Genomic DNA, 26,625 nt, shown 5'->3' with positions numbered 1-26,625 from the left:
ACCTGATCAATATTATTGTACATAATAAGAATAATGAACAGTGAATGAATGAATAATCGTTTGATTTAAAACTTAAAAAATTAACAAGCTTAGGTCATATAAACAATAAAAAAAAGATACTAAAACATTATTTTAATAGATTAGAAATTGTAGATAATTTTCAAATTATTAAAAGAAATTATTATATTTCATAATCCGTATAAATCATCAACAGTTGCTATGATTATTATCCACTAACTTAACCGCACTATCATTTCTGTCATACAGTGTCATTCTATGTAAAAATTAATTGATTTTCAAAATAGTTTTTCCTTAAATTCTGTCGATAAAATAAAAAATATTAAATTTCGATTGATCTATCGAGTACTGCATAGCTGTTTAATTCCAACATTTTGCGTTAATATTCTCGTTAATTGCGTTATATTATTGCGTTAATATTCTCGATATGGATATTAGTTAAATATTGAAAAATCATGTGGATTGTATTCAAACAGAAATAAATTTTTATAGTGCTTTATTCTCACAACATTTAGTTCAAATTATGGTGTGCACCGAACAAAATTAGTTGCGCTCGTAGATTTATATGGTATTACTGTGACTCATAGGGTATATCGATAATATTTTTAAGATATTAATAATTTCGTATAACCTATATACTCTTTTTTATATATTTATCGAGATCATATGCCGCGAAATATAAATTTATATAAAGTCATATTTACATTATCATCGTATATTAGCAATAAATAGCAGTAAAACTTTTAACTATAAGAATACCATCGGAATATGTTTTTGCTCTTAAACAAATCTATTCAAGAACGACCTCTGAGGAAACAATATTGAATATTTCTGATTCACTACCGTAGTGGAAGATGAAAATTTTGAAAAATTTTGTGTTACTTTCTTATAACGTATTTACATGTCTTGAACTGTACTTAATCATAATATTGATATAAATATAAAACAACGTTATTAAATCATTTTTTCATAAGAAAACTTATTGAAAACATGTTCGGATATCTTTCTAAATAATTTTATTTCTTTCAGTTTAAAAATTTTCAATTGAAAATATTTACGTTTCAGATAGAAACGTTATAAACATATAAACAATACGCTATTATGTGTAGTGCGATGCATGACCTCAGTGTATATATATATATATATATGTACTGTGACAATAATTAGAATTTCGACAGTTGCTTAAAATTTTATACACTTCATACGTAGAACTTTAGTTGTTAAAAGATCAACAAATTTTATTGTGTGTCTTTGGTTGATTCAATATATTTTATATAATTTTTCAATATGCGGAAATTTATTCTTATTAGAACTTATAGAGAAGAAGATAAACCGATTTGCAAAGAATTACTTAAAACTAGTGTAATGTATTCGCTAAATCATACATATATTGGATTTTTATTAGGACAAAATATTATGCGTATAGTAATTTTTGCAGCTATAGTGTTAATGGTAATACTCATACATATAGGAATACCTGTGGGTTATTCTATTATGGTTATATTTATGCCAGCAATTGTATTATACCTTTCATTATATGCAACGTTTTTATATGAAGCCAAAATTGCTGGAAATGAAGCATCTGAGATTCCACGGTATTACATTCTAAATTATTTCTCTTTTTGTTTTATTTTGTTTGTTTGTTTTTCTTAGTTCGTAGTTAAGATCATGATTTTAAAATAAAAATATATATTTCTATAAATAGGATTTACACGCCAGATAATTCTTCCTGTTTTTGGGTAGCGGAAGTTCATGAAGTTCATACATTAAATCGTCATGAACGAATGCAGCGATATAGATTCATGACAGAGGAAAAATTGATTGAATCTAATATTGATGTATCTGAATATAATAAGAAAATTGTAGGTATTATATCATTCTGTAGAAGTAATTGGACACCAACATTTGGTTGGATAAAAAGATTATATGTTCAGAAAAACTATAGAAGGAAAGGTATTGGAAGAAAACTTGTGAATCGAGCTTTGTATTTTGCCGAAGAATACAGATTTGAACGTGTTAAAGTACTTGTTACTCAATATCAAAAAGTTGTTATGGATTTTTTTAATACGAGAGATTTCTCTGTAAGAATTATACGCGATCACACATTTTTATTTAAACTTACAATGTATGAATATGTTTTTCGAACAACGCACTTTCAGTCATTTGCTTAAAAATTCGCGTAATGGACATTCTATACCAAAAAATTAAATTATCCATTAGACTTAAATATTTTATGTATTAATAGTAGTTTTATATTTATTATGTGTATAATGTATATAAATCAAATGTGTTAATAGTATTTTTATATTTATTTTTTGTATATTATAGCTTTTTGTAAAATATATAAGACTAGAGATATTGTAAAAAACCGTAATTCTTTTTTTATATTTCTAGAGACTATTAATATTTTTCAATTTCTTTATTTCCCAATGTTTACATTTGGATCTAACTTAGGTCAATAACATTTGAAATAATTTATTAATAAAATAGCATTTGATATCCAATTTTTATTGCATATAATCATTTTAAACAAAATGAATTAAAGATTCTCAATATTATTGTATATAATAAGAATATTGAACAGGGGTTAAATGAATAATCGTTTAGTTTATAAATAACTTAAAAAATTAACTACCTTAAGTCATATAAATAATAAATGAAGATACTAAAACATAATTTTAATAGATTAGAAATTGTAGATAATTTTCATATTAGTAAAAGAGATTATTATATTTCATAATCCATATAAATCATCAACAGTTGCTATGATTTTTTTTCGATTATCCTAGTCGCACTATCATTTTTGGCATTACATTGTCGATCTATTTAAAAATTAGTTGAGTAACAAAATAGATTTTCTTTGAATTCTGTCGATAAAATAGAAAATATTAAATTTCGATTGATCTATTGAGTGCTGTATAGCTGTTTGATTCAAACCTAGTTGCGTTACTATTCTCGACGTCGATAATAGATAAATATTGAAGTATCGTGTGGATTGTTTCTAAGCAGAAATAAATTTTGATAGTTCTTTACTTTCACAAAATTTAATCAATATTATGTTGCGCATCGAACGAAATTAGCTGTCCTTGTAGATTTATCTAGTATTACTATGACTCGTAGAGTATATTGGTAACATTTCGAAGATATTACTAATTTCATATAACCTATATAACTTTTTTATATATTTATCGAGATCATATCCCGTAAAATATAAATTTATACAAAACCATATTCATATTATCATCGTATATTAGCAATAAATAGCAGTAGAAATTTTAACGATAAAAATGTCATCGTAAGATATTTATGTTTTGAAACAGATCTATTTAAGAACGATCTCTGAAGAAACAACATTACATATTTCGAATTCGCAACTGAAGGAAGGTGATAATTTTGAAAAATCTTGTTTGTTACTTTCCTTTTTGATAACTCTTACAACGTGTTTAAATGACTTGAAATGTAATTAATCGTAATATTAATATAAATATAAAACAACGTTATTAAATCATTTTTTCATAAGAAAAGACATTGAAAACCTGTCTGGATATCGTCTCTCTAAATAGTACTATTTCTTTCAATTTAAAAATTTTTAATTGAAAATATTTTCGTTTCAAATATGAACAATACGTTATTATGTGTAATACGATATATGACCTCAGCGTGTATATATACTTTGACATTAATTACATATTTCGACAGTTACTTACAGTTTTATACACTATAAACATAGAACTTAAGTTTTTAAAAGATCAAAAAATTTTATCGCTCTTATAGTTGTATATTTTTAGTTGCTATTTTATAGAATTTCTCAATATGTCTAATTTTATTCTTATTAGATCTTATAGACAAGAAGATGAACCATTTTGCAAAAAGTTACTTAAAGCTGGTATAATCGATTCGCTAAATGCAACATTTACTGCATTTTTAACTAGGAAAGGAGCTATTAATGCAATAAATGCATCAATTGTAATGTTTACATTGGCACTCATAGTAGTAGGATTTCCTATTATTTATTGTGTTATGTTTATATTTATACCACCAATTATTTTTTACATTTTTTTATATGCAACTTTTTTGTATGAAGCTAGAAATGTTGAAAATGAAGCATCTGCGATTACATGGTATTACATTTTTAATTATTTCTTTTTGTTTTGTTTCATTTTGTTTGTTTGTCCTTATTACTTCATATTTAGTTAAGATTATGATTTTAAAATGAAAATATATATTTTTATGAACAGGATTTACACATCAGATAATTCTTCCTGTTTTTGGATAGCGGAAGCATATGAAGATTATTCATTAAATAATCAACAAAATCAGCGATATATTTTCATGACAGAGGAAAAATTTAATGAATCTAATATTAATGTATCGAGGCATATCAAAAAAGTTGTAGGTACTATTGCTTTCTATAATTGTAATAGGTCACCAAATTCTGGTTGGATAAAAAGATTATGTGTTCATAAAGACTATAGAAGAAAAGGTATAGGAAGTCATCTTGTGAATCGAGTTTTGCAATTTTGCGAAGAACAAGGATTTGAATATATTAATGTGATTATTTCAGAATATAGAATAGGAGCAATACTATTATTTATAAAAAAAGGTTTCAATATGCATAATATACATAGTAAATCGCATTTTATGTTAATAGCGTTTTATGAGTATGTATATCGAACGACGCATTATCGTCCACGTTATTAAAAACCCACATAATGTATAATCTATACCGGATAACTAAACTATTCATCACACTTAAATATTTAAATCAAATGTGTTAATAGTATTTTTATGTTTATTTTTATATGTTATAATTTTTTTTTAGAATATATAAGAGCAAAAACATTGTGAAAATTCGGTAATTCTCTATTTTACATCTTTAGAGGCTATCAATATTTTTCAATTTTTTTATTTTCCAATGTTTACGTTTGGATCTAACTTAGGTCAATAATATTTGAAATAATATCATCAATAATTGCTGTGATTTTTATCGATTATCTTAGTCGCACTATCAAATTTGGCATTACATTGTCAATCTATTTAAAAATTAATTGAGTAACAAAATAGATTTTCCCTGGGTTATGTCGATAAAATAGAAAATATTAAATTTCGATTGATCTATCGAGTACAGCATACCTGTTTGATTCAAACCTAGTTGCGTTACTGTTCTCGACATGGATGACAGATAAATATCGAAGTATCGTGTGCATTGTATGTAAACAAAAATAAATTTTTACGGTTCTGTATCGCTACAATATTTAGTCAATATTATGATGCACATCGAACGAAATTAATTGCGCTCGTAGATTTATAAGGTATTACTGTGACTTATTTGGTATATCGGTAACATTTTTAAGATATTAATAATTATAACTTATATACCTTTTTTATATATTAGGTGGACCGAAAAGTAATGTCGTTTCTGCGCATGTCGATATTTGATTGTGATTAAAAATAAAAACTTATTAACAATTTATTCGTTTGAATTTAATTTAAGAAAGCGACGTTACTTTTCGGTCCCCCTAATATTTATATCCCGAGATTATATCCCGCGAAATATAAATTTATATAAAACCATATTCATATTATCATTGTATATTAGCAGTATTTTAGCAATAGAAATTTTTGCGTTAAAAATATCGTCGGTAGATATTTATGTTCTGAAACAGATCTGTTCAAGAACGATCTCTAAAGAACAACAATAAATATTTCGGATCCGTAATTGAAGGAAGGTGATAATTTTGAAAAATCTTGTTTGTTACTTTCTTTTTTGATAGCTCTTATAACGTGTTTAAATGAGTCGAAGTGTACTAAATCATAATATTAATATAAATATAAAACAACGTTAGTAAGTCATTTTTTCATAAAAAAAAATTTATTGATAACATGTCCAGATATTGTGTCTCTAACTAGTACTATTTCTTTCGGTTTAAAAATTTTTAATTGAAAATATTATCGTTTCAGATAGAAACGTTATAAACATATAAACAATACATTATTATATGTATTACGATGCATGACCTCAGTGTATATATATATAGTGAGAATAATTAGAATTTCGACAGTTACTTAGTATGTTATACATTATATACGTAGAACTGAACTTTCTAAAAGATCAACAAATTTTATTGTGTATTTTTGGTATATTCGAAATATTTTATATAATTTCTCAATATGTATAATTTTGTTCTTATTAGAACTTATAGAAAAGAAGATGAACCATTTTGCAAGAAGTTACTTAAAGCTGGTGTAATGGATCAGCTAAATGCAACATTTATTGGATATTTATTGAGAAAACCTGTTTTTATCTCAATGAATATAGTGATTTTATTGATTTCAATAATATCCCTATTAAAAGGCTTTTCTGTTGTTTATTGTCTTATGTTTATATTTATTTTACCAATTTTTTTATACATCTGCTTATATGTATCATTTTTCAATGAAGCTAAAGATATGGAAAAAGAAGTATCTGCGATTTCACGGTATTACATTCTCAATTATTTCTTTTTGTTTTACTTTATTTCGTTTGCCTGTTTTTGTTACTTCTTATTTAGTTAAGATTATGATTTTAAAATAAAAATATATATTTTTATAAACAGGATTTATATGTCGGATAATTCTTCTCATTTTTGGGTAGCGGAATCATATGAATTTTATTTATTGAATCGTCATCAGCGACATGAGCAACGTACATTCATGACAGAAGAAGAATTCAATAAATCTAATATTGACGTATCTAGGCATAAAAAAAAAGTAGTAGGTACTATCGCATTGTATAAAAGCTATAAAATACCTAATGGTGCTTGGATAACAAGATTATGTGTTCATAAAGACTATAGAAGGAAACGTATAGGAACTCATCTTGTGAATCGAGCTCTGCAATTTGGCACTGAACAAGGATTTATTACTGTTAATGTGGTTATCTCTGAATATAGATTAGCTGCTTTAAAATTATTTTATAACAGAGGTTTCCATAGATATTTGATACGTGGCAGATCATATAATGCATCAGTAGTATTTCATGAATTATCATATAGAACGAAGTATTTTAAGCCTAATGAATTATATGTTAAAAGTCCATATAAGGTTAAATCTGTGCGAAACTGAATCATCCATCCCACTTAAATATTTAAATCAGATGTAGTAATAGTATTTTTATATTTATTTTTTGTATGTTATAATATTTTGTAAAATATATATGAGAAAAGACACTGCAAAAAATCCGTAATTTTCTTTTTTACATCTTTAGAGGATATCAATATTTTTCAATTTCTTTAATTCCCAATGTTTACATTTGGATCTAACTTAGGTCAATAATATTTGAAATAATTTATTAATAGAATAGCATTTGATATCCAATTTTTATTGCATATAATCATTTTAAACAAAATAAATTAAGGCTGATCAATATTATTGTACATAATAAGAATAATGAACAGGGCTTAAATGAATAATCGTTTAGTTTATAAATAACTTAAAAAATTAACTACCTTAAGTCATATAAATAATAAATGAAGATACTAAAACATAATTTTAATAGATTAGAAATTGTAAATAATTTTCAAATTAGTAAAAGAGATTATTATATTTCATAATCCATATAAATCATCAATAGTTACTATGATTTTTTTTCGATTATCCTAGTCGCACTATTATTTTTGGCATTACATTGTCGATCTATTTAAAAATTAGTTGAGTAACAAAATAGATTTTCTTTGAATTCTGTTGATAAAATAGAAAATATTAAATTTCGATTGATCTATTGAGTGCTGTATAGCTGTTTGATTCAAACCTAGTTGCGTTACTATTCTCGACGTCGATAATAGATAAATATTGAAGTATCGTCTGCTTTGTATGTAAACAGAAATAAATTATTACTGCTCTGTATCGCTACAACATTTAGACAATATTATAATGCGTATCGAACGAAATTAATTGCGATCGTAGATTTATATGGTATTACCGTGACTCATTTGGTATATCGGTAACATTTTTAAAATTTTAATAATTTCGTATAACTTATATACCTTTTTTATATATTAGGTGGACCGGAAAGTAATGTTGTTTCTGCGCATGTCGATATTTGATTGCGTTTAAAAATAAAAACTTATTAACAATTTATTCGTTTGAATTTAATTTAAGAAAGCGACGTTACTTTTCGGTCCCCCTAATATTTATATCCCGAGATTATATCCCGCGAAATATAAATTTATATAAAACCATATTCATATTATCATTGTATATTAGCAGTATTTTAGCAATAGAAATTTTTGCGTTAAAAATATCGTCGGTAGATATTTATGTTCTGAAACAGATCTGTTCAAGAACGATCTCTAAAGAACAACAATAAATATTTCGGATCCGTAATTGAAGGAAGGTGATAATTTTGAAAAATCTTGTTTGTTACTTTCTTTTTTGATAGCTCTTATAACGTGTTTAAATGAGTCGAAGTGTACTAAATCATAATATTAATATAAATATAAAACAACGTTAGTAAGTCATTTTTTCATAAAAAAAAATTTATTGATAACATGTCCAGATATTGTGTCTCTAACTAGTACTATTTCTTTCGGTTTAAAAATTTTTAATTGAAAATATTATCGTTTCAGATAGAAACGTTATAAACATATAAACAATACATTATTATATGTATTACGATGCATGACCTCAGTGTATATATATATATAGTGAGAATAATTAGAATTTCGTCAGTTACTTAGTATGTTATACATTATATACGTAGAACTGGAATTTCTAAAAGATCAACAAATTTTATTGTGTATTTTTGGTTGATTCGAAATATTTTATATAATTTCTCAATATGTATAATTTTGTTCTTATTAGAACTTATAGAAAAGAAGATGAACCATTTTGCAAGAAGTTACTAAAAGCTGATGCAATGGATCCGCTAAATGCAACATTTATTGGATATTTATTAAAAAAATCTATTTTTATATCAATAAATGTAGTGATTTTACTGATTTCATTAGTAAGCCTAATTGATGGCTTTCCTATTATTTATTTTCTTATATTTATATTAATTGCACCAATTTTTTTATACATCTACTTATACGTAATGTATTTCAAGGAAGCTAAATATATGGAAAAAGAAGTATCTGGGATTTTACGGTATTACATTCTCAATTATTTCTTTTTGTTTTATTTTATTTCGTTTGTCTGTTTTTGTTACTTCTAATTTAATTGAGATTATGATTTTAAAATAAAAATATATATTTTTATAAACAGGATTTATATGTCGGATAATACTTCTCATTTTTGGGTAGCGGAATCATATGAATTTCATTTATTGAATCGTCATCAGCAACATGAGCAACGTATATTCATGACAGAAGAAGAATTCAATAATTCTAATATTGATGTATCTAGGCATAAAAAAAAAGTAGTAGGTACTATCGCATTCTATAAAAGCAGTAAAATACCTAATGGTGCTTGGATAACAAGATTATGTGTTCATAAAGACTATAGAAGGAAAGGTATAGGAAATCATCTTGTGAATCGAGCTCTGCAATTTGGCACTGAAAAAGGATTTATTACTATTCATGTAATTATCTCAGAATATAGATTAAATGCTATAAAATTATTTATTAACAGAGGTTTCCATAAAATTTTGGTACGTGGCACACCATATGATACATCAATAATATATCATGAATTATCATATAGAACGAAGTATTTTAAGCCTAATGAATTATTTGTTACAAATCCATATAACGTACAATCTGTGTCAAATTGAATCATTTATCGCACTTAAATATTTAAATCAAATGTAGTAATAATATTTTTATATTTAGTTTTCGTATATTATAATTTTTTGTAAAATATATAAGAGTTAAGGCATTGTAAAAAATCTGTAATTCCTTTTTTAACTCCTTAGAGGATATCGATATTGTTCAATTTCCTTATTTCCCAATGTTTACATTTGGATCTTATTTAGGTCAATAATATTTGAAATAATTTATTAATAGAATAGCGTTTAATATCTAGTATTTATTATATATAATCATTTTAAAGAAAATGAATTAAGGCTGATCAATATTATTGTACATAATAAGAATAATGAACAGGGGTTAAATGAATAATCGTTTAGTTTATAAATAACTTAAAAAATTAACTACCTTAAGTCATATAAATAATAAATGAAGATACTAAAACATAATTTTAATAGATTAGAAATTGTAGATAATTTTCAAATTACTAAAAAAAATTATTATATTTCATAATCCATATAAATCATCAACAGTTGCTATGATTTTTTTTCGATTATCCTTGTCACACTATCATTTTTGGCATCACATTGTCGATCTATTTAAAAATTAATTGAGTAACAAAATAGATTTTCCCTGGGTTCTGTCGATAAAATAGAAAATATTAAATTTCGATTGATCTATCGAGTACTGCATACCTGTTTGATTCAAACCTAGTTGCGTTACTGTTCTCGACATGGATGACATAATTATTGAAGTATCGTCTGCTTTGTATGTAAACAGAAATAAATTATTACGATTCTGTAATTCTACAACATTTAGCCAATATTATGACGTTCCCACAGGCACATCAAGCAGAATTAATTGCACTTGCTGATTTGGCAGGAATTACTACGACTCCTGGTGTTTTTCGGTAACATTTCCAAAATACATTTTTCAATAAATTCATATAACCTATAAAGTAGACTTTTTTTTTTTAATATTTATGAAGATCATATCTGGTAGAATATAAATTTGTATGAAATTATATTCATGTTATCATCGTATATTAGGATCGCAATAGAACTTTTGGCGATGGAAATATCACCGGAAGACATTTATGTTCTTCTGAAACAGATTTGTCCAAGAACGCCTTCTGAAGAGAAATTTAATATTTTGGATGCACAACCTGAAGAGGATGAAAAATCTGAAAAATCTTGATGGTTACCTTCTTTTTTGGTAGATCTTATAACATTTTTAAATGGTTTCAAGTGTACTTAATCATAATATTAATATAAATATAATAAAATGTTATTAAATCATTTTTGCATAAGAAATTTCGTTAAAATTATTTCTGGATACTATCTCTACTCTAAATAATATTATTTTCTACTTCTTGAAGATTACAAATTGAAAATATTTTCATCTAAGATATAAACGTTATAAACATATAAACAATATCATATTATGTGAGGTCACCCTGGATCCTAACCTCAGCATATATATATACTGTAATTAATTAAAAATTTCAATAGTTATTAACGATTTTGTCTATTATAAATCTAGGATTTAAGTTTTCAAAAAGCCAAGCTATTTTATCATACATATAGATGTGTATTTTTGGTGTATTTGGAAATATTTTATATAATTTCTCAATATGAGTAGTTTTGTAGTTCTACGTCCTTACAAACGAAGAGATCAACCGTTTTGCAAAATATTACTTAAAAATAGCATAATGGAAAATATGAACAGAACATTCTTTAGGCTTTTGTTTACAGACATTACTTTAATTGCAACAATTATTGTTATTTTAATTACGTTTCTGTTATCAGGGGTACCTGCTCATTTCTATGTTATAGGTATGCTTACAAAGCTGATTGTAGTATACATTATAACATATATAAATTTCTGGATTGGTGCTAAAAAGGCTCAAGAAGAAGTATCTCAGATTTTACGGTATTACATTCTGAATTATTTTTTTGTTTTGTTTTATTTTGTTTGTTTGTTCTTATTACTTCTTATTTAGTTAAGATTATGATTTTAAAATGAAAATATATATTTTTATAAACAGGATTTACATGTCAGATAATTCTTCTCATTTTTGGGTAGCGGAATTATATGAAGATTATTCATTAAATCGTCAGAAAAGAGATCAGCGATATAAATTCATGACACAGGAAAAATTTAAACAATCTAATATTAATGTATCTAAATATGTTAAAAAAATTGTTGGTACTATTGGATTGTGTAAAAATAATAGATTACAAAATTCTGGTTGGATAAAAAGATTATGTGTTCATAAAGACTATAGAAGGAAAGGCATAGGAATGAATCTCGTGAATGTAGCTCTGGAATATGGCAGTCAACGAAGATATAGATGTATTAATGTGATCATTTCAGTACATAGAAAAGCGGCTAGAGAACTATTTATTAAACAAAATTTTGAAATCTATTTGCATCATAAAAAACTTCTTCATAGAACATCAGTGATACTATCTTTTATTGAATTAACATATCAATTGAGATATATTAGTAATGATGAATTCTTTGCTACAGATACAATTTATGTATAGACACCTTGAAACAATTGAAATATGATCGTATTCTTAAATAATTAAATCAAATGTATAAGTAGTATTTCTAGATTTATTTTTTCTATTTTCTTATTTATTATAAAATATATATGTACATATAATAAACAAATAAAAATATTTTTTACTTCTTCATAGCCTGCCAGTATGTTTCAATTTCTTTGTTTTCCCAATGTTTACATTTGATCTGATTTAGATATCTGAAATAATTTATTAATAGATAGTTAATTGTTCTCTCTTCTTTGAAAAAGATCATTTATCGTAGTAATTATCACTTACTTCTCTTGAATTATTTTTAATATTGCTTTTTCCTTTTCTGTAATGCCGTTTCTTAATACGTTGAAATTCATTCTTAATTGTTGTATATTTTGAATACCAATTAAGTTTGTAGTTATATCTTCGCATTGCATAGCATACCATACAGCTAATTTGCTTATTTCTACATCATTATCCTAATTAAAGATATCAATAATATTTTTTTATTCATAAATATGTATTTATAATTGTTGCTTAATTTTATCTGATCAAAACTGGTAATAATAACCTTGCAATATTGTGCAACATCACTACAAATCTTTTTCATTTCTTTACTAGCAGGATGCCAATCTGGAGGACCATTATTTGTTAAAAGACCCATAGCAAGTAAGGCCGCATTAATTATACCAATGTTATATTTCTATAATATTGAAAATTTTCTGATAATATCATTATCATTCTAAAAATTAAACTTTTTTTGAGTGAAAATTTAAACCTTAAAAAATGGTATGAACTGCATTAAAGTATCATCTAGTAAAGTAAATCTGGAATAAGTTAGCACACATGCAATATTAATATTGCTTTGCTCTATGCATTCTTTTAGAACAGAAAGTGGATAGCCAGTAATACCAATATATCTAGCTTTTCCTTCTGCAACTTGCTTTGATAGTTCTGGTAAAGTTTGTGTAATTATTATGTCAAGCGATGGAGCAAATTCTATATCATGAACCTATAAGATATTAAAAAGTTTTGTTTTGAAATATTATATAATAACTTGCGATACCTGAATAAATGTTTACCTGAATAACATCAACATAATCTAATCCTAAATTATTCAAACTGTTTTTAAAACTATCTCTTGTTTTTTCTTTTGAAAAATCAAACATATTTTTAAAATCTAACTCGTATCTTCCAACTTTTGTTGCAATGTAATAAGCTTGACGAGGAATTCCTTTTAATGCCTGCCATCCAAATAATGAATACATTAGAAATAATCACAGAAGGAGTAAATATTTTTTTGAAAATATATTTCTACCTTCCCGATTACTTTTTCTGACTTCCCTTGTCCATACCATGGCGCTGTATCAATATAATTTACACCTTCTTTTATAGCTTGTCGTATAGTTTCAATTGCTTCATTTTCATCATAATTGCTGCCAATAAATGTAGCGTTAATTAAGCTAAATAGAAAAAAAATTTCACAAAATATTATAATTTATTATTATTTTACCCATAATGACAACCAAGTGGTCCACCACCAAAAGACAATTTACTAACTAATAAATTATTCAGCTTTTTATATTCCATTAATTTAACTGATTCTAAATCATGGAAGCCTTCAACATAAGTTGGTGGCAACATAATCGCTATTTATTATTTTTAAATAACAATTTCAATTTTATATATATCCTTTGATTATCACTTTATAATAATTTGTAAAACTTTTTGATGAATATTATCTTACATCATCATTACTTTACTGTTTTGTAGAAATGCTCAATGATAAATAACGACATTATGTCGTAAGAAAAGATAACTAGGAAAAAAAAGTTCCATTACATTTCATTTCAAAGTACTACTACGTTATCAAAGTACTCTGATTGGTCATTCTTTTATAAATAGTAGATTGAATTTAAATGTTAATCAAAATATAATCAATATCTCGTTTATTATTCGTTGATTTCATTTATTATCATGTTATTAATATTTAAATAAACCTTAATCTTTCGTTTGAAAAACAAACTTAAGAATGTATAAATAAAACAACGTACATATATCTTTGACTTCTTTTTTATGCAATGGTCACCTAGGCAACTGAAATCAATCAGTAATCTTTTTTCAAAGCAGTTCGCGGCCGTTTCAAAATTTCACGTTTTAATTTATACAAAATCGCTTAGTTTATAATTGCATCAAAACCATTATATTTTTTTTACTTTTCTACACTATAAACGGAATATCAAAAATTATAAAAATGGTAGGTTTATATATAGATATATATACAAAATAGATTTGCCATGTATTAACTATATATACACTTTTTTCTTATTCTAATTCATCTAATATTATAAAATTTATAATACGAATTCCATATTTTTTAAACTTTTTTATATATTGCAAATAATAAAATTTATAATAAGCTATTAAAGTTAAAGAGAACATTTACATATAATTGAATTTTTTTTCTCTTTTAGCGTGAATGTATATCAATGCACGTTGGTCAAGCAGGAGTGCAAATGGGAAATTCATGTTGGGAATTATATTGTCTCGAACATGGAATTCAACCAGACGGTACTATGCCTTCCGATAAAGTTACCGGGACGAATGATTGTTTTAATACTTTTTTCAATGAAACAAGTTCTGGTAAAATGGTTCCAAGAGCTGTAATGGTTGACCTTGAACCAACCGTCGTTGGTTAGATCTCTTAAAAATATCGTTTCCAAATATGATTATTATAACAAAAATCAGGATTATAATTTTGATTGGATTTTTTTTTTAATTTATTTATTTTAGACGAAGTCCGCATTGGTCTTTATAAACACTTGTATCATCCAGAACAACTTATCACTGGGAAAGAAGATGCAGCAAATAATTATGCTCGAGGTCATTATTCCATTGGTAGAGAAGTTATCGAATCCGTAATGGATCGAGTTAGAAGGCTGACGGATCAGTGTACAGGATTGCAAGGTTTTTTTGTATTTCATTCTTTCGGAGGAGGTACAGGATCCGGTTTTACCTCTTTACTCATGCAAAAGCTTTCGGACGATTATGGGAAAAAAAGTAAATTAGAATTCGCTGTATACCCTGCGCCTCAAGTATGTTCATTATTATTATTATTATTATTATTATTATTATTATTATTATTATTATTATTATTATTATTATTATCATCATCATTATTATTATTTGATATCGATATAACGTGTTATGCATTTTTATGCAATTTTGATAATCTTTGAATTTCAGGTTTCTACTGCTGTTGTAGAACCCTATAATGCAATCTTAACAACACATACAACGATTAGCCATTCAGATTGCGCATTTATGGTCGACAACGAAGCTATTTATGATATTTGTCGACGCAAATTAGGAATAGAAAGACCATCTTATGCAAATTTAAATAGACTCATTAGCCAAGTTGTATCTTCCATAACAGCATCCTTAAGATTCGATGGAGCATTGAATGTAGATCTGACTGAATTTCAAACAAATTTAGTACCCTATCCGAGAATACATTTTCCTCTTGCTACCTATGCACCCGTAGTATCTGTTGATAAAGCTTTTCACGAAGGAATGACCGTCGCTGAAATTACATCTGAATGTTTCGAAGCTACCAATCAAATGGTGAAATGTGACCCACGTGAAGGAAAATACATGGCATGTTGTCTCTTATATCGCGGCGATGTCGTGCCAAAAGATGTTAATGCTGCGATTGCTGCAATGAAAGGGAAAAGTTGCATACGTTTTGTCGATTGGTGTCCAACTGGTTTTAAAGTTGGTATTAATTATCAACCACCAACTGTAGTACCTGGTGGAGACTTGGCTAAGGTATTAAACGAATTAAACGAACGATTATGTCAACTTGTTCTTTTTTTTTATTTTTCTTATTTCTTGAATCGTAACTTACCCTCTCCCTTATTATTCTCTGTATTTAATTTAAAAAAAGGATTAAATTTGAGATATATAAAAAATAATATAGGTTCAACGTGCAGTATCCATGTTATCTAATACTACAGCTATTGAAGAAGCTTGGGCTAAATTAAATCATAAATTTGATCTAATGTATAACAAACGAGCTTTCGTTCATTGGTACGTAGGAGAAGGTATGGAAGAAGGAGAATTTGCAGAAGCTCGAGAAGATCTTGCGGCACTCGAACGAGATTATGAAGAAGTTGCTCTTGAATCACCTTCAACTCCCGATGCATCATTAGAATATTGATCTGATTTTTTGATCAGTATCATATATACTACATATCTAATCATTGATATCTCTAAACATACAAAATCAAATTATTATATCGAAAATATTTAAAGTCGAATCAACTATCGACATAGCATAAAAACCAAGCTAACAAATTTTTTTCTAATTAGACTTTATATTTTTTGAGAAATATTTATTTATATATACATATATATATATTTAGAAATTACATATGTAAATGTCTCAAGATTTAAAAAATGAAAAAAAATTTACATTAACAAGACGTGATGTTATTCGATCATATTTAAATGTTTTATATACTAAACAATCTTCCAATGTGAACTCTCATTGTTTTTCTAGTGATTTTTATTTGATAATATTGCCTCTCCTTTATGACTAGTTTAGAACTTTTTTTATCTTCAAAGCATTCTAAAGGAAATAAAAAATATTAGTAAACAGTATTATAAATCGTAATAAATATCAGTATAAAAATCGATAAAGTCAAAAACGAGACATTTTTATTAAATAATATATTTGTTTTATAGAGAGTTCTTATGTATGTTTATTTAATCATTTAACTTATTCTAACAAAGGTGAAGAAACAATTAGGTTATGTGTAAACAGAATTAAGAAAATAATAATTTACAATATATTGACATTTATCAATTGTATTAAACGAATTATTTTTTGTTTATTGCAAATAAGATTATGTCGTCAGGACCAATGGTATTGTGTCAACTATGGATGGGTGGCGTAAGTATTTTATATATATATAAAATTTTGTATTAAAACTTTTTATTTAAAATATGTTTTATATACTATGTTACAGCATCTATATTTGAATAAATTTCTAAATTTTCTATATTCAAAATTAAAATTAAAATTAAAATATTTTTTATAGCTTGAGCCATACATGACCGAAAGTTTCATTATGAATGCCTTTCATAAAATGGGAGAACAGCCTCAAACCGTAAAAGTTATGAGAAATCGTTATACTGGTGAACCTGCTGGTTATTGTTTTGTACACTTTCCAACGGATGAAATGGCATTGGATGCTATGCATAAGCTTAATGGCAAAGCAATTCCTGGGTCAAATCCTGTTTGTATTTGAAAGAATTTTGGATAATATAATATATAAATTATTAAGTTCTTTGTCATAAGATAATTATGTCATAAGATAATCTTTTTTGGGTTTTGTTTAATTAATTAGAAAAATTTGTTCTGAATTGTAGACTGTGAGGTTTCGTTTAAATCATGCGAGCACTACTGGTAAACCTGCTGCTGACAGAGAGTTCAGTATTTGGGTAGGAGATTTATCCACAGATGTAGATGACTATTCTTTGTATAGAGCATTTGCTGCAAAATATAACTCTATTAGAACGGCTAAAGTAATATTAGATAGTTCAGGATTTAGTAAAGGTTATGGTTTTGTAAGATTTGCAAACGAAGAAGAGCAGAAAAATAGTTTGGTGACGATGAATGGATATAGAGGATTAGGAACAAAATCTCTAAAAATTTGTAATGCTGTGCCAAGACCTTGGAATAAGATGTGAGAATAAATTTTAAAAAAAATTTTTATTATAAAAAATAATTATATAATGATTGTTCTCCTATATATAGATCAACACCACCTCAATCATCTTCAGAATATGCACCATCGAACATGAATTCTGAAGCATATAATTATTATGATACTTCCTCTTATTGGAACAGTTACAGTGCCTGGCAGCAAGGTTATTATGAAAGTGAGCCAACATCAGATGCCTATAATAGTTATGTTTCTGATCAAAAACCAGAAGAAGATGAATTAGAATTAATTGGTATGTGTATCATTAAGAAAGAATTTGTATACATTCTTTTATAAATAACATGTATATTATTTTTAATTATTGATTTTATTATTTTCAGAACATTCTATTCCTTTGGATATTGATAAATTAAATAGGGAAATAATTGAACAAGATTACAATTTATGGGATGCTTTAGAAAGTTCCAAATGGATTCCTTGTGATACTATAGAATTGTGTTACTAGTAATATTTTACTATATTTCTTTTATTTTGGTATTTTTAATATTTTGTAAAATTCTTTTTGTAGTTGTAAATATTTAAATATTACTCATAAAAAAAGTTAACTAGACATTAAAGATGAAAGGAAAGTATAAATAAACCGAACGTTTTATAGTGAATAATCAAAGAAAATGCTTATTAAAGCAATTTGTTTTAATATTTGATATATCACTTTTAGTATATCATTTTATCATTATTATAATCATTGATATTATTATGATAATTTAGTTTTGATATGAATAATACAATATACTTTTTTAGAGGTATTAAAATGTAACTTCCATTTCCTTCTTATTTCTAACAGAACTCCTGCTGGAAATAATAGCTTAAGCGATTAGTTATTTCGTGCGTGTCCTATGTCACACTTACTTGTCGTTAGTTAGATTTAAATCGTCACTTCTAACAGAACTTAAAGAACCAACTCAAATACGATTTTTGTATTTATAATAAGGTTTTTATAAAAAAAATAAAAAATTAAAAAAAATAAAAAAATTAACTATTCCAAAAGTTAAATAACGCAGGAAATAAAACTAAGATGATAATGTATTATATTATAATTTTTGAAATGTTATATTTTGGAAAAAATGTTAAAGCTGAATGGGTCGAAATTCCTGAGTTCTCAGATGAAAAGAAAGTTTACAGGTGTGTATTATATTACTTTATAATGTACATTTTATATATATTGTATTGTATTACAATACAATAAATATGTATAGTTGTTCTAATTCATTTCTGATATTGTTTTAATTTTCATAGAATTCCTTTTTCTAATCGTGACTATGAATATAAATTTATACGAAATGACGATAATAAAAATTTTTTTCATAAGGAAGAAAACAGTACGATTTATGAAAAACAACCAGATATAAACATTCCATTAACACACAATTCGGATGTAAATATAACTCAATTATCAGTAACAGAATTAAATACTGGGTCAGAGAAATATTTTACAAACGTATCTGCTGATTATATTGTCGAGAATAATTGTGACATAAAAAATAATAGTTATGAAATGGTAAGAAGTATAATTTAAATTCCGCATTTTTTAAGAAACAATTACATGAAATATTGTACTTTATAATTCTATTTAAAAAATATATTTTTAGATGCTTTCGTTTATATCACATTATTATTTAAATAAATTAAAGTAAATATTTGAAATATATTATAGGATAAATTATTGATTGAATCCGATCCAATAAAATTAGAGGAACATATACCAGATACAAAAATGTATGATACTAAAGAAGCTATACTCAAACAACAATTACCATTGTCTAATAAAAATTTAAATGAAACTTTGAAAGAAGATAAAAATACCTTTCTAATGTATTTACCAACTGAAATATTAAAAAATGTTCATAAAAATTTAAAATCTCAACCATCAAGTATAAAAGGCAAACTCCAATTTCTGAAATCATTTGAAAAGATATTATCGCTTGAAATAGGTGAATTATAAATAGATTATTCACTTTGTTAATATTAATCTTTTAAGTTAATTAAATATTAAGTGTATATATATATATAGAAAAATTTTCTTATCAATATCACATTTAATTTTGCATAGAATCTAGACTCATAAGATTTATAAATCCAAATCGCATAAAAAGAGGAAGTGATCATTATGATCATGATGATTATGAAGATCATGGATTAGGTTTTCCTTCTTTAGAAGGTGCATTAATGGCTATTTCATTCCTTACATTTGCTGTCTATTTGGTTAGATTAGTTATGGTAAGTTGATTTTTAATGAAATTATAAGGCACATTTCAAATGTATAAAAAAAATAAGGATAATTCTCATAAACTTTTAGCTTCTTTTTCGAAATAATGGAACTCAAGGTACTATTCCTACTGTACTTGTTGGTAAGAAAAAGAGATCAGTGGAAGAATTTAATGAAGAAACGGCAAGAATTCTTCGCAATGTGGATAATTTCATTTCTAATATTTAATGACATTTTTATAAGAAATATAAACATGTAATGATACAAATTATATCCATTTTAATGTATAAATAAGTCATTTTTAAGCTGTATTTGTAAGTATAAACATTTAATATATTACTAAAGTATTAATAATAAGTTATACTCTAATACGTCTACTACACAATTGTACATAATTGATTATAAGAGAATTGAAAAATGAACATGTAGATATGTCCAAAAACAGTATAAATTTTGTGAATATATAATACATATATTTTTATAATTTTGCTTGTATATGTACGGAAGTATTTAATGGTGATAAAGAAATATCACTATAAAATCCCAAAGGATGTAGTAATGGGAGTTGGTGTAATTTTAAAATAAGATATTCCATTTGTATTTTATCTACAAAATAAATATCTTCTTTATCAGATGTTACAACAATACCTTGTTGTAAAAGATTAGACAATGTAGATTTAAAAAGATCAAGTGCTAAACAGTATGGATGAGGACGAGAATTTTTTTCCTCAAATAATGCAATTTCTACTTGCTTCTGACATTCTTTCAATACTTTTTGGTTTGTTATAGTACCCAATACCGATTCATTCCACTATAATAAAAAAAAAAATTAAAAATTAAGATAGTATTGTATTCAATATAAGACATATGTTTCTTGTTCTTACATTTAATAAAGTAGTACAGGTAAAACACGCTGCATCAATAAATGGTAATATAAGATTATGTAGAAGAGAAAACAATGCAGTTTTCTGTCCTGTAATTAAATCATTCTGAATATATAAACAGCCTTCTTTCACTAAAATATCAATTGATTTTTTCCATTCTAAATTAATTACAGAAGAACTTGCATTTAAAAATAATGCAAACTCTGTACTTAATAATTTTCTTAGTAGAACATATCGTTCAAAGGCTTTGTCTGAAAATATAAAAAGTGATAAAATAAATTTATGTTTACTTGTCGATTTAGCAATATTGCAATTAAAAGTTACCCATATGAATACTGTCTAATCCAACTGTTGCAGTAATAATCCCTAATTTTGCAAGAAAAAATAAAGTAGGATTTACATAAATAGTTAAATTAATAGCTGGTACACCTACTTCCATAGTACGTTTATTCAAATTATGTCCCTTTATATTTGTATAGTTTTCTGATTTCATTTCTACATACATATTTTTTAAGTTCAACATTTTTGATTCATCTAATGTAAGCAATTCTGAATGTGTTTCTAGTGATACTAATATTTCATTATATAATTCATCTGTAGTCATACTGTAACAAAGAAATTATTAAATTAAAAAAAAAAAGTAATATATAATTTTATTTGTAGGAAAACTGTAGAAAAAATAAAATAATATTTACTTCTCAATTGAAGGATGAATCGTAGCTCCTAATGATAAGAGCCAGTTTTTATACCATTTGTAATCTTCTGCCAATGTTTGAAGAGTGTATGGATTTGCAGGATACGTTTGCACTCTTTCATTAAACAACAAAGCAATTATATTAAAAGTTGTAAGAATCGTATTTTTTTGATGAGTATATATTATGTCATATGCTAAGTTTTCTATAATAGTTGATGGTAATTTATAATCAGGATTTATAATCTTGGTTTTACGATCCTTTGATGTTATATATTGTGATGCAGAAATAGGTTCCCCAATATTGAAAAATACTGATCCATAAGAAACATGATTTTTTAACATAAGCAAAGATTGCAAGAAAGCAGTTGTTGTTTCTTTTGGCTTTGGCACCCCTAGTAGTTCATAGACAAATAATTTTTCTTCTAGTGGGCGATCATAACTGATACTAATTGGAAGAAACTGAATCTCAGGTACAGTACTTTGAAGATAAGTGTCCAAAATGACAGATAAGAAACCTAAATATATTAATATATATAAATATATAATAATATATCACTAATAACATATTTTCACTGTAGAATAAAAAAAATATTTACCATATTTAGGTTCAATACTTTTTTGACTTCTACTACGAGTACCTTCGATGAAAAATTCAATTGCTCTATCATTATGATTTACAAGATAGCTAACATATGCTTTAAAAATTTCTTTATATAATAAATCATTAGAAAAACTACGTCTCATATAAAATGCTCCAGTTTTACGTAATATTTCTCCAATAAATCTCATTTGATAAAAATCCATCCCACTTGCAATATTTGGTAATGACATATCGTAATTAAAGAGTATACATGATAGTAAAATAAAATCCAGATAACTTCTATGTGATGGTACATATATATATTGTACTTGAAAACTAGACATTTGTTTTTTTAAATTAAATATCATTCTTTCATTTATATAAAGGTTGCAGAAGATCTTCTTCAAAGTTTTAATAATAAAGAAACCTAGATAAAGAAAAAATATTTAAAATTTTAAATAATTTAATCAATAATTATAATTACATGTTCAATATTTTATCTTTTAACATGTTCATATTAAAAATGAATAGAATATACCTAGCCAACGAACTGTAGGTAAATGAGCCTTACTTGCCATTTCCTGCAAAATGGCATAAGCTTTTCGTTCAATAATATATGTATAAACATTTTGACTTTTTGCTAAATAACTAATCACTTCTTTTATGCGTGGACTATTTAATACTGTATTTATTATTTGATTTCTAGATAAATTTAATTCTGGTGGTAGCATATGAGGCATTTGTATTTTCATGAGTCTAGAAACCCATGAAAAATCAGAATCTTTCCTTCTTTGCTCCAATAAATCAATCAATTCATTATTTTGTTGCATTTTTAGATATTTTATTACTTTTCTTTGTTTTCACCAAAGATCACAAATAATCTCTCAATGTTAATAATGTCTTTTCTTGGTAACTACAGAAAAAGAATCTTTGAAAATACAAAGTTCAATTTTTAATATATGATAATTTAAAGAAGTAAAATATCATACGGTGATGTTTATAATATTAGCATCACCAAAAATATATATAATGACAGATAAACGCAATGTTTACATAACACGTAAATACTTTGAAAACACAGTTATAATGAAAAAATCATATAATTAATAGATTCAATAAATATTCGATCTCTCTTTAAATGCAAGTCTTGCATATATTTTAATTTCAAGTAACACTTATTTCATGATAACGTGTACTTAATTCTTGTTGTAAAATAATCGATATTCCGATAAACGATATACATTCTCGAGGGAAAATGAAATGCTTTAAATATTTATGCAAAAATAAGAGAAATAATAATAGATTAAAAATATTCTAATGTTTTCTGAATTATTTCTTAATCGGTTAATTATCTGTATTTGATTTTCAACTAATTGTTTTTTAAGGTTACACATCGATGTTATGGATTTTAAGAATCTAATGGGTCACAAAAAATATTTAATTAGAAAATAAAAAAGGAAGGAATACAAATATAAATTTATTACGCATTCTTAATGTGTCTCAAATAAAAACTAAAATATTATATTAAACATCATATATATAGATCAGAATTATATAGATTTATATTAATATAAATATAGTCTTTTGATTTTCCCGCGTTAAATTAAAACAGGAACGATAACTTGGCTATTTCACACTAAGTACCAACTATAGAAAACTATAGTTCGTTTATATTATTATTTTGAATATAATCAGTGATAAGTATTAGATTGACGATATCAAATATTAATGAAAACGGAGAAATATTATATAATTTGACATAATTGGACTAATTATGTCAACCAAAATGACTAACCCTGCATTCATTTTTGACAATGGAGCATATACAATCAAAGTTGGACTTTCTACAGAAAATCCAAAGTAACTTTATGTTTATGAAATAAACAATAATGCTTGTTATATTCATAATTAATAATATTTAATTTTTTAATATTTGCAGAATAGTTCCTAACTGTATAATGAAAGCAAAAAGTGAACGTCGAAGACCTTTCATAGGAAATCAAATAGAAGAATGTAGAGATGCTTCTGGACTATTTTATATTTTACCATTTCAGAAAGGATATCTTGTAAATTGGGATATTCAAAAAACTGTCTGGGATTATATATTTTCGAAAGAATGTTGTCCTGTTAATTTAAATCAACTTTCTGTGATAATAACCGAACCGCCATTTAATTTTGCAAGTATTCAAGAGGCCATGACTGAAATCTTTTTTGAAGAATATGAATGTCATAGTCTTCTTAGGGTAAATACAAGTAGCCTTTCGTGTTACAATCATAGAAGTGAAAGATCTGGAACGAAATGTTGTATAGTAGTTGACACTGGATATAGTTTTACACATATTGTGCCATATGTAAATGGTATCAAAATTAAGGAAGGTATACGAAGAATAGATGTGGGTGGAAAACTTCTTACAAATCATTTGAAAGAAATAATATCTTATCGACAATTACATGTTATGGATGAAACATATGTAATAAATCAAGCAAAAGAAGATTCTTGTTTTGTATCACAAGATTTTTATAAAGACATGGAATCTGCTAAGAAAAAGTTAGAAAATAATGACATTGTTAAGGATTATGTTTTACCAGATTATACAACATTGCGACGTGGCTTTCTTAAAAATCCAGAGGTTTCTAATGAACAACAAGCAGTACGTTTGAGCAATGAACGATTTGCGATACCTGAAATTCTTTTTCATCCATCTGATGTTGGTATTCGACAAATGGGTATACCTGAAGCTATTATAGATTGTTTGAGAGCTTGTGAAGAAGAAACATGGCCACATCTTTTGTCTAACATAGTGCTTACAGGTGGAAATGCAAAGTTTCCAGGTTTTCGAGACAGAGTATTTAAAGAAGTTAGAAGTCTTGCACCCTTTGATTATATGATAAATGTTTTTTCACCAGAGAAGCAAGTATTTTGTGTATTCTGTTATTATTTACGTATTATAGTAGAAAATTTTAATAAATTTTCTAAGTAAAATATTTTTTATTTACAGTCCAATCACTTATGCATGGCATGGTGGGAAAGCATTATCAAAAGATCCAATATTTTCTAGTCTTCTTGTAACAAGGGAAGAATATGAAGAAGAAGGTCAATCACTTTGTTTTGAAAGATTTGATGTTTGATGAAATTGTTTAAACAAAAAAATTACGTATTTTTAATAAATATATATGATTTGTACAATATTTATTTTAATTGATGATTTATTTTAATCTGATCTAAGTAAACAATGAACAATAAATATTAAGTCTAATTGTTTCTTATGTTTAGGAATATTATTTTGTCTTAAGCCTACAATAAATTGTTCTTAAGAGGAAGCATAATCTCGAGCTGAATTACACTAATAATATAAAATATGTATTTATTAAATATGATACATTTTTTAATACTCATTTTTTTAAATACTTGCAACGTTGACACAATGTACGTATGTCTTTATCTGAGCAATAGTACATTCGTTCAAACATTAAAGAGACGGAAACGTGGAGAAACTTCAAATAATTTCAATTTATAATTTCACTACTTAAAAAGTTTAATCTCGGTGTAGTAGATCTTGTGTAATATAAACATAAACGCACTTTTTCTTAACTTTGACAACTACCGAGTTAGATTTCTCTTGGACTCCAACGAGTGTACATCGAGACACTCTATTTCTAAACGCGAGGATTTATAAAATTAATACTTTCTATAGCGTTTAAATTATTTAAACAATCTTTAATGCACACGTAATAAAATAAACCAATTTTTAAATAATATTGCATTCGTTTAAACATTAAAAATACGGAAATGCGCAAGGAATTTAAAATAACATCAATTTAAAATTCCAATACTTAATAATTTTAAACTCGGGGTAGTTGGCCTTGTGCAATATAAACATAAGCGGTTCTTCGAGTAACTTTGACGATTAGCGAGTTCGTTTTCGGTTGTACTCGGACGAGTGCACATCAAAACTTAATCTTTTTAAAGGCAGAAACGTACAAATTAATAAATTCGGTAATTTTTTAATTGATTAAAAAATTTCTAACGTACACGGTATAGAATAATATTATATTTAAGCAATAGTACATTTGTTTAAACATTAAAATGACGAGAACGACCCAGAAACAAAAAATATTTTAAAATAAATTTCCAAAACTTAATAATTTTAAACTCGGGGTAGTTCACCTTGTACAATATAAACATAAG

At 25.8% G+C, this 26,625-nt stretch overlaps 11 protein-coding genes across 22 annotated transcripts; 9 read left to right on the top strand and 2 right to left on the bottom strand.

The window, feature by feature from the left end:
* Positions 1-1,201: 1,201 nt before the first annotated feature.
* On the top strand, positions 1,202-2,380 carry LOC118443857 (uncharacterized). 2 transcript variants are annotated; one of them, XM_085657678.1, is made up of 3 exons: positions 1,240-1,380; positions 1,490-1,613; positions 1,724-2,380. In XM_085657678.1, the coding sequence occupies exons 2-3, from the start codon at positions 1,513-1,515 to the stop codon at positions 2,187-2,189; spliced, it is 567 nt and encodes a 188-aa protein (XP_085513804.1). In that variant the 5' UTR covers positions 1,240-1,380; positions 1,490-1,512; the 3' UTR covers positions 2,190-2,380. The 2 variants fall into 2 exon arrangements, with proteins under 2 accessions (XP_035727336.2, XP_085513804.1); XM_035871443.2 differs by having other exon boundaries at positions 1,202-1,613; positions 1,724-2,376.
* A 1,350-nt stretch (positions 2,381-3,730) lies between these two features.
* Positions 3,731-4,739, top strand: LOC146873336 (uncharacterized). The gene is made up of 2 exons (XM_085656608.1): positions 3,731-4,139; positions 4,257-4,739. Exons 1-2 carry the CDS (start codon positions 3,832-3,834, stop codon positions 4,717-4,719), a joined length of 771 nt encoding a protein of 256 aa, XP_085512734.1. The 5' UTR covers positions 3,731-3,831; the 3' UTR covers positions 4,720-4,739.
* A 452-nt stretch (positions 4,740-5,191) lies between these two features.
* On the top strand, positions 5,192-7,144 carry LOC118443639 (N-acetyltransferase family 8 member 7-like). Of its 3 annotated transcripts, none has more exons than XM_085656603.1 (3): positions 5,192-5,330; positions 6,213-6,497; positions 6,615-7,144. In XM_085656603.1, the coding sequence occupies exons 2-3, from the start codon at positions 6,268-6,270 to the stop codon at positions 7,120-7,122; spliced, it is 738 nt and encodes a 245-aa protein (XP_085512729.1). In that variant the 5' UTR covers positions 5,192-5,330; positions 6,213-6,267; the 3' UTR covers positions 7,123-7,144. The 3 variants fall into 3 exon arrangements, with proteins under 3 accessions (XP_085512729.1, XP_035726801.1, XP_035726800.1); XM_035870908.2 differs by lacking the exon at positions 5,192-5,330 and having other exon boundaries at positions 6,114-6,497; positions 6,615-6,775; positions 6,848-7,144; XM_035870907.2 differs by lacking the exon at positions 5,192-5,330 and having other exon boundaries at positions 6,114-6,497.
* A 1,603-nt stretch (positions 7,145-8,747) lies between these two features.
* LOC118443640 (uncharacterized) lies at positions 8,748-9,796 on the top strand. Its single transcript, XM_035870909.2, has 2 exons — positions 8,748-9,144; positions 9,262-9,796. The coding sequence occupies exons 1-2, from the start codon at positions 8,837-8,839 to the stop codon at positions 9,767-9,769; spliced, it is 816 nt and encodes a 271-aa protein (XP_035726802.1). The 5' UTR covers positions 8,748-8,836; the 3' UTR covers positions 9,770-9,796.
* Positions 9,797-10,448: 652 nt separating this feature from the next.
* On the top strand, positions 10,449-12,340 carry LOC118443645 (uncharacterized). 8 transcript variants are annotated; one of them, XM_035870939.2, is made up of 4 exons: positions 10,449-10,511; positions 10,586-10,653; positions 11,579-11,675; positions 11,791-12,340. In XM_035870939.2, exons 3-4 carry the CDS (start codon positions 11,581-11,583, stop codon positions 12,290-12,292), a joined length of 597 nt encoding a protein of 198 aa, XP_035726832.1. In that variant the 5' UTR covers positions 10,449-10,511; positions 10,586-10,653; positions 11,579-11,580; the 3' UTR covers positions 12,293-12,340. The 8 variants fall into 8 exon arrangements, with proteins under 8 accessions (XP_035726832.1, XP_085516149.1, XP_035726828.2 ...); XM_085660001.1 differs by lacking the exons at positions 10,449-10,511; positions 10,586-10,653 and adding an exon at positions 10,799-10,958; XM_085659990.1 differs by lacking the exons at positions 10,449-10,511; positions 10,586-10,653 and adding an exon at positions 10,799-10,958 and having other exon boundaries at positions 11,552-11,675.
* Positions 12,336-14,104, bottom strand: LOC118443638 (uncharacterized). 2 transcript variants are annotated; one of them, XM_085659984.1, is made up of 7 exons: positions 14,031-14,050; positions 13,602-13,746; positions 13,366-13,527; positions 13,062-13,295; positions 12,855-12,986; positions 12,590-12,762; positions 12,336-12,510 (listed from the first exon to the last, which is right to left on the bottom strand). In XM_085659984.1, exons 1-7 carry the CDS (start codon positions 14,036-14,038, stop codon positions 12,435-12,437), a joined length of 930 nt encoding a protein of 309 aa, XP_085516110.1. In that variant the 5' UTR covers positions 14,039-14,050; the 3' UTR covers positions 12,336-12,434. The 2 variants fall into 2 exon arrangements, with proteins under 2 accessions (XP_085516110.1, XP_035726797.1); XM_035870904.2 differs by having other exon boundaries at positions 12,343-12,510; positions 13,602-13,719; positions 13,797-14,104.
* Positions 14,105-14,431: 327 nt separating this feature from the next.
* Positions 14,432-16,555, top strand: LOC118443794 (tubulin alpha chain-like). Its single transcript, XM_035871273.2, has 5 exons — positions 14,432-14,540; positions 14,758-14,977; positions 15,077-15,378; positions 15,530-16,111; positions 16,263-16,555. Exons 1-5 carry the CDS (start codon positions 14,538-14,540, stop codon positions 16,500-16,502), a joined length of 1,347 nt encoding a protein of 448 aa, XP_035727166.2. The 5' UTR covers positions 14,432-14,537; the 3' UTR covers positions 16,503-16,555.
* A 347-nt stretch (positions 16,556-16,902) lies between these two features.
* Positions 16,903-18,660, top strand: Secp43 (tRNA Selenocysteine associated protein). The gene is made up of 6 exons (XM_035871231.2): positions 16,903-17,077; positions 17,190-17,237; positions 17,386-17,583; positions 17,717-18,033; positions 18,105-18,304; positions 18,393-18,660. Exons 2-6 carry the CDS (start codon positions 17,193-17,195, stop codon positions 18,515-18,517), a joined length of 885 nt encoding a protein of 294 aa, XP_035727124.1. The 5' UTR covers positions 16,903-17,077; positions 17,190-17,192; the 3' UTR covers positions 18,518-18,660.
* A 404-nt stretch (positions 18,661-19,064) lies between these two features.
* LOC118443778 (uncharacterized) lies at positions 19,065-20,657 on the top strand. The gene is made up of 5 exons (XM_035871230.2): positions 19,065-19,194; positions 19,309-19,570; positions 19,727-20,003; positions 20,123-20,289; positions 20,369-20,657. Exons 1-5 carry the CDS (start codon positions 19,088-19,090, stop codon positions 20,504-20,506), a joined length of 951 nt encoding a protein of 316 aa, XP_035727123.2. The 5' UTR covers positions 19,065-19,087; the 3' UTR covers positions 20,507-20,657.
* A 70-nt stretch (positions 20,658-20,727) lies between these two features.
* Dhap-at (dihydroxyacetone phosphate acyltransferase) lies at positions 20,728-23,842 on the bottom strand. The gene is made up of 6 exons (XM_035871228.2): positions 22,975-23,842; positions 22,453-22,863; positions 21,858-22,371; positions 21,487-21,767; positions 21,163-21,413; positions 20,728-21,089 (listed from the first exon to the last, which is right to left on the bottom strand). Exons 1-6 carry the CDS (start codon positions 23,264-23,266, stop codon positions 20,757-20,759), a joined length of 2,082 nt encoding a protein of 693 aa, XP_035727121.2. The 5' UTR covers positions 23,267-23,842; the 3' UTR covers positions 20,728-20,756.
* A 275-nt stretch (positions 23,843-24,117) lies between these two features.
* On the top strand, positions 24,118-25,671 carry Arp6 (Actin-related protein 6). Its single transcript, XM_035871283.2, has 3 exons — positions 24,118-24,296; positions 24,376-25,347; positions 25,436-25,671. Exons 1-3 carry the CDS (start codon positions 24,211-24,213, stop codon positions 25,563-25,565), a joined length of 1,188 nt encoding a protein of 395 aa, XP_035727176.1. The 5' UTR covers positions 24,118-24,210; the 3' UTR covers positions 25,566-25,671.
* Positions 25,672-26,625: the final 954 nt, after the last annotated feature.

This window comes from Vespa mandarinia, chromosome 1, assembly GCF_050613455.1.
Source record: "Vespa mandarinia isolate Hongniang chromosome 1, ASM5061345v1, whole genome shotgun sequence".
NCBI lineage: Eukaryota > Metazoa > Arthropoda > Insecta > Hymenoptera > Vespidae > Vespa > Vespa mandarinia.
The sequence above is the reverse complement of the archived record's forward strand: the minus strand, read 5'-3'. Positions and strand labels throughout refer to the sequence as shown.

Excerpts from the sequence above, each read along its gene's own strand:
- Arp6 (XM_035871283.2), top strand. The coding sequence starts at position 24,211 with ATGTCAACCAAAATGACTAACCCTGCATTCATTTTTGACAATGGAGCA. Across the intron at positions 24,297-24,375 it reads CTTTCTACAGAAAATCCAAA|AATAGTTCCTAACTGTATAA; the intron begins GTAACTTTATGT and ends TAATATTTGCAG. Across the intron at positions 25,348-25,435 it reads AATGTTTTTTCACCAGAGAA|TCCAATCACTTATGCATGGC; the intron begins GCAAGTATTTTG and ends TTTTATTTACAG.
- LOC118443857 (XM_035871443.2), top strand. The coding sequence starts at position 1,306 with ATGCGGAAATTTATTCTTATTAGAACTTATAGAGAAGAAGATAAACCG. Across the intron at positions 1,614-1,723 it reads GAAGCATCTGAGATTCCACG|GATTTACACGCCAGATAATT; the intron begins GTATTACATTCT and ends TTCTATAAATAG.
- LOC118443638 (XM_035870904.2), bottom strand. The coding sequence starts at position 13,927 with ATGTTGCCACCAACTTATGTTGAAGGCTTCCATGATTTAGAATCAGTT. Across the intron at positions 13,528-13,601 it reads CAGAAAAAGTAATCGGGAAG|GCATTAAAAGGAATTCCTCG; the intron begins GTAGAAATATAT and ends TTTGGATGGCAG. Across the intron at positions 13,296-13,365 it reads ATTATGTTGATGTTATTCAG|GTTCATGATATAGAATTTGC; the intron begins GTAAACATTTAT and ends AATATCTTATAG.
- Dhap-at (XM_035871228.2), bottom strand. The coding sequence starts at position 23,266 with ATGCAACAAAATAATGAATTGATTGATTTATTGGAGCAAAGAAGGAAA. Across the intron at positions 22,864-22,974 it reads ACCTACAGTTCGTTGGCTAG|GTTTCTTTATTATTAAAACT; the intron begins GTATATTCTATT and ends TTCTTTATCTAG. Across the intron at positions 21,768-21,857 it reads ATTCATCCTTCAATTGAGAA|TATGACTACAGATGAATTAT; the intron begins GTAAATATTATT and ends TCTTTGTTACAG.
- LOC146873336 (XM_085656608.1), top strand. The coding sequence starts at position 3,832 with ATGTCTAATTTTATTCTTATTAGATCTTATAGACAAGAAGATGAACCA. Across the intron at positions 4,140-4,256 it reads GAAGCATCTGCGATTACATG|GATTTACACATCAGATAATT; the intron begins GTATTACATTTT and ends TTTTATGAACAG.
- Secp43 (XM_035871231.2), top strand. The coding sequence starts at position 17,193 with ATGTCGTCAGGACCAATGGTATTGTGTCAACTATGGATGGGTGGC. Across the intron at positions 17,238-17,385 it reads GTCAACTATGGATGGGTGGC|CTTGAGCCATACATGACCGA; the intron begins GTAAGTATTTTA and ends TATTTTTTATAG. Across the intron at positions 17,584-17,716 it reads CAATTCCTGGGTCAAATCCT|ACTGTGAGGTTTCGTTTAAA; the intron begins GTTTGTATTTGA and ends TCTGAATTGTAG.
- LOC118443639 (XM_035870907.2), top strand. The coding sequence starts at position 6,190 with ATGTATAATTTTGTTCTTATTAGAACTTATAGAAAAGAAGATGAACCA. Across the intron at positions 6,498-6,614 it reads GAAGTATCTGCGATTTCACG|GATTTATATGTCGGATAATT; the intron begins GTATTACATTCT and ends TTTTATAAACAG.
- LOC118443640 (XM_035870909.2), top strand. The coding sequence starts at position 8,837 with ATGTATAATTTTGTTCTTATTAGAACTTATAGAAAAGAAGATGAACCA. Across the intron at positions 9,145-9,261 it reads GAAGTATCTGGGATTTTACG|GATTTATATGTCGGATAATA; the intron begins GTATTACATTCT and ends TTTTATAAACAG.
- LOC118443778 (XM_035871230.2), top strand. The coding sequence starts at position 19,088 with ATGATAATGTATTATATTATAATTTTTGAAATGTTATATTTTGGAAAA. Across the intron at positions 19,195-19,308 it reads GATGAAAAGAAAGTTTACAG|AATTCCTTTTTCTAATCGTG; the intron begins GTGTGTATTATA and ends TAATTTTCATAG. Across the intron at positions 19,571-19,726 it reads AAAATAATAGTTATGAAATG|GATAAATTATTGATTGAATC; the intron begins GTAAGAAGTATA and ends AATATATTATAG.
- LOC118443794 (XM_035871273.2), top strand. Across the intron at positions 14,978-15,076 it reads CCTTGAACCAACCGTCGTTG|ACGAAGTCCGCATTGGTCTT; the intron begins GTTAGATCTCTT and ends TATTTATTTTAG. Across the intron at positions 16,112-16,262 it reads CTGGTGGAGACTTGGCTAAG|GTTCAACGTGCAGTATCCAT; the intron begins GTATTAAACGAA and ends AAAATAATATAG.
- LOC118443645 (XM_085659987.1), top strand. The coding sequence starts at position 11,377 with ATGAGTAGTTTTGTAGTTCTACGTCCTTACAAACGAAGAGATCAACCG. Across the intron at positions 11,676-11,790 it reads GAAGTATCTCAGATTTTACG|GATTTACATGTCAGATAATT; the intron begins GTATTACATTCT and ends TTTTATAAACAG.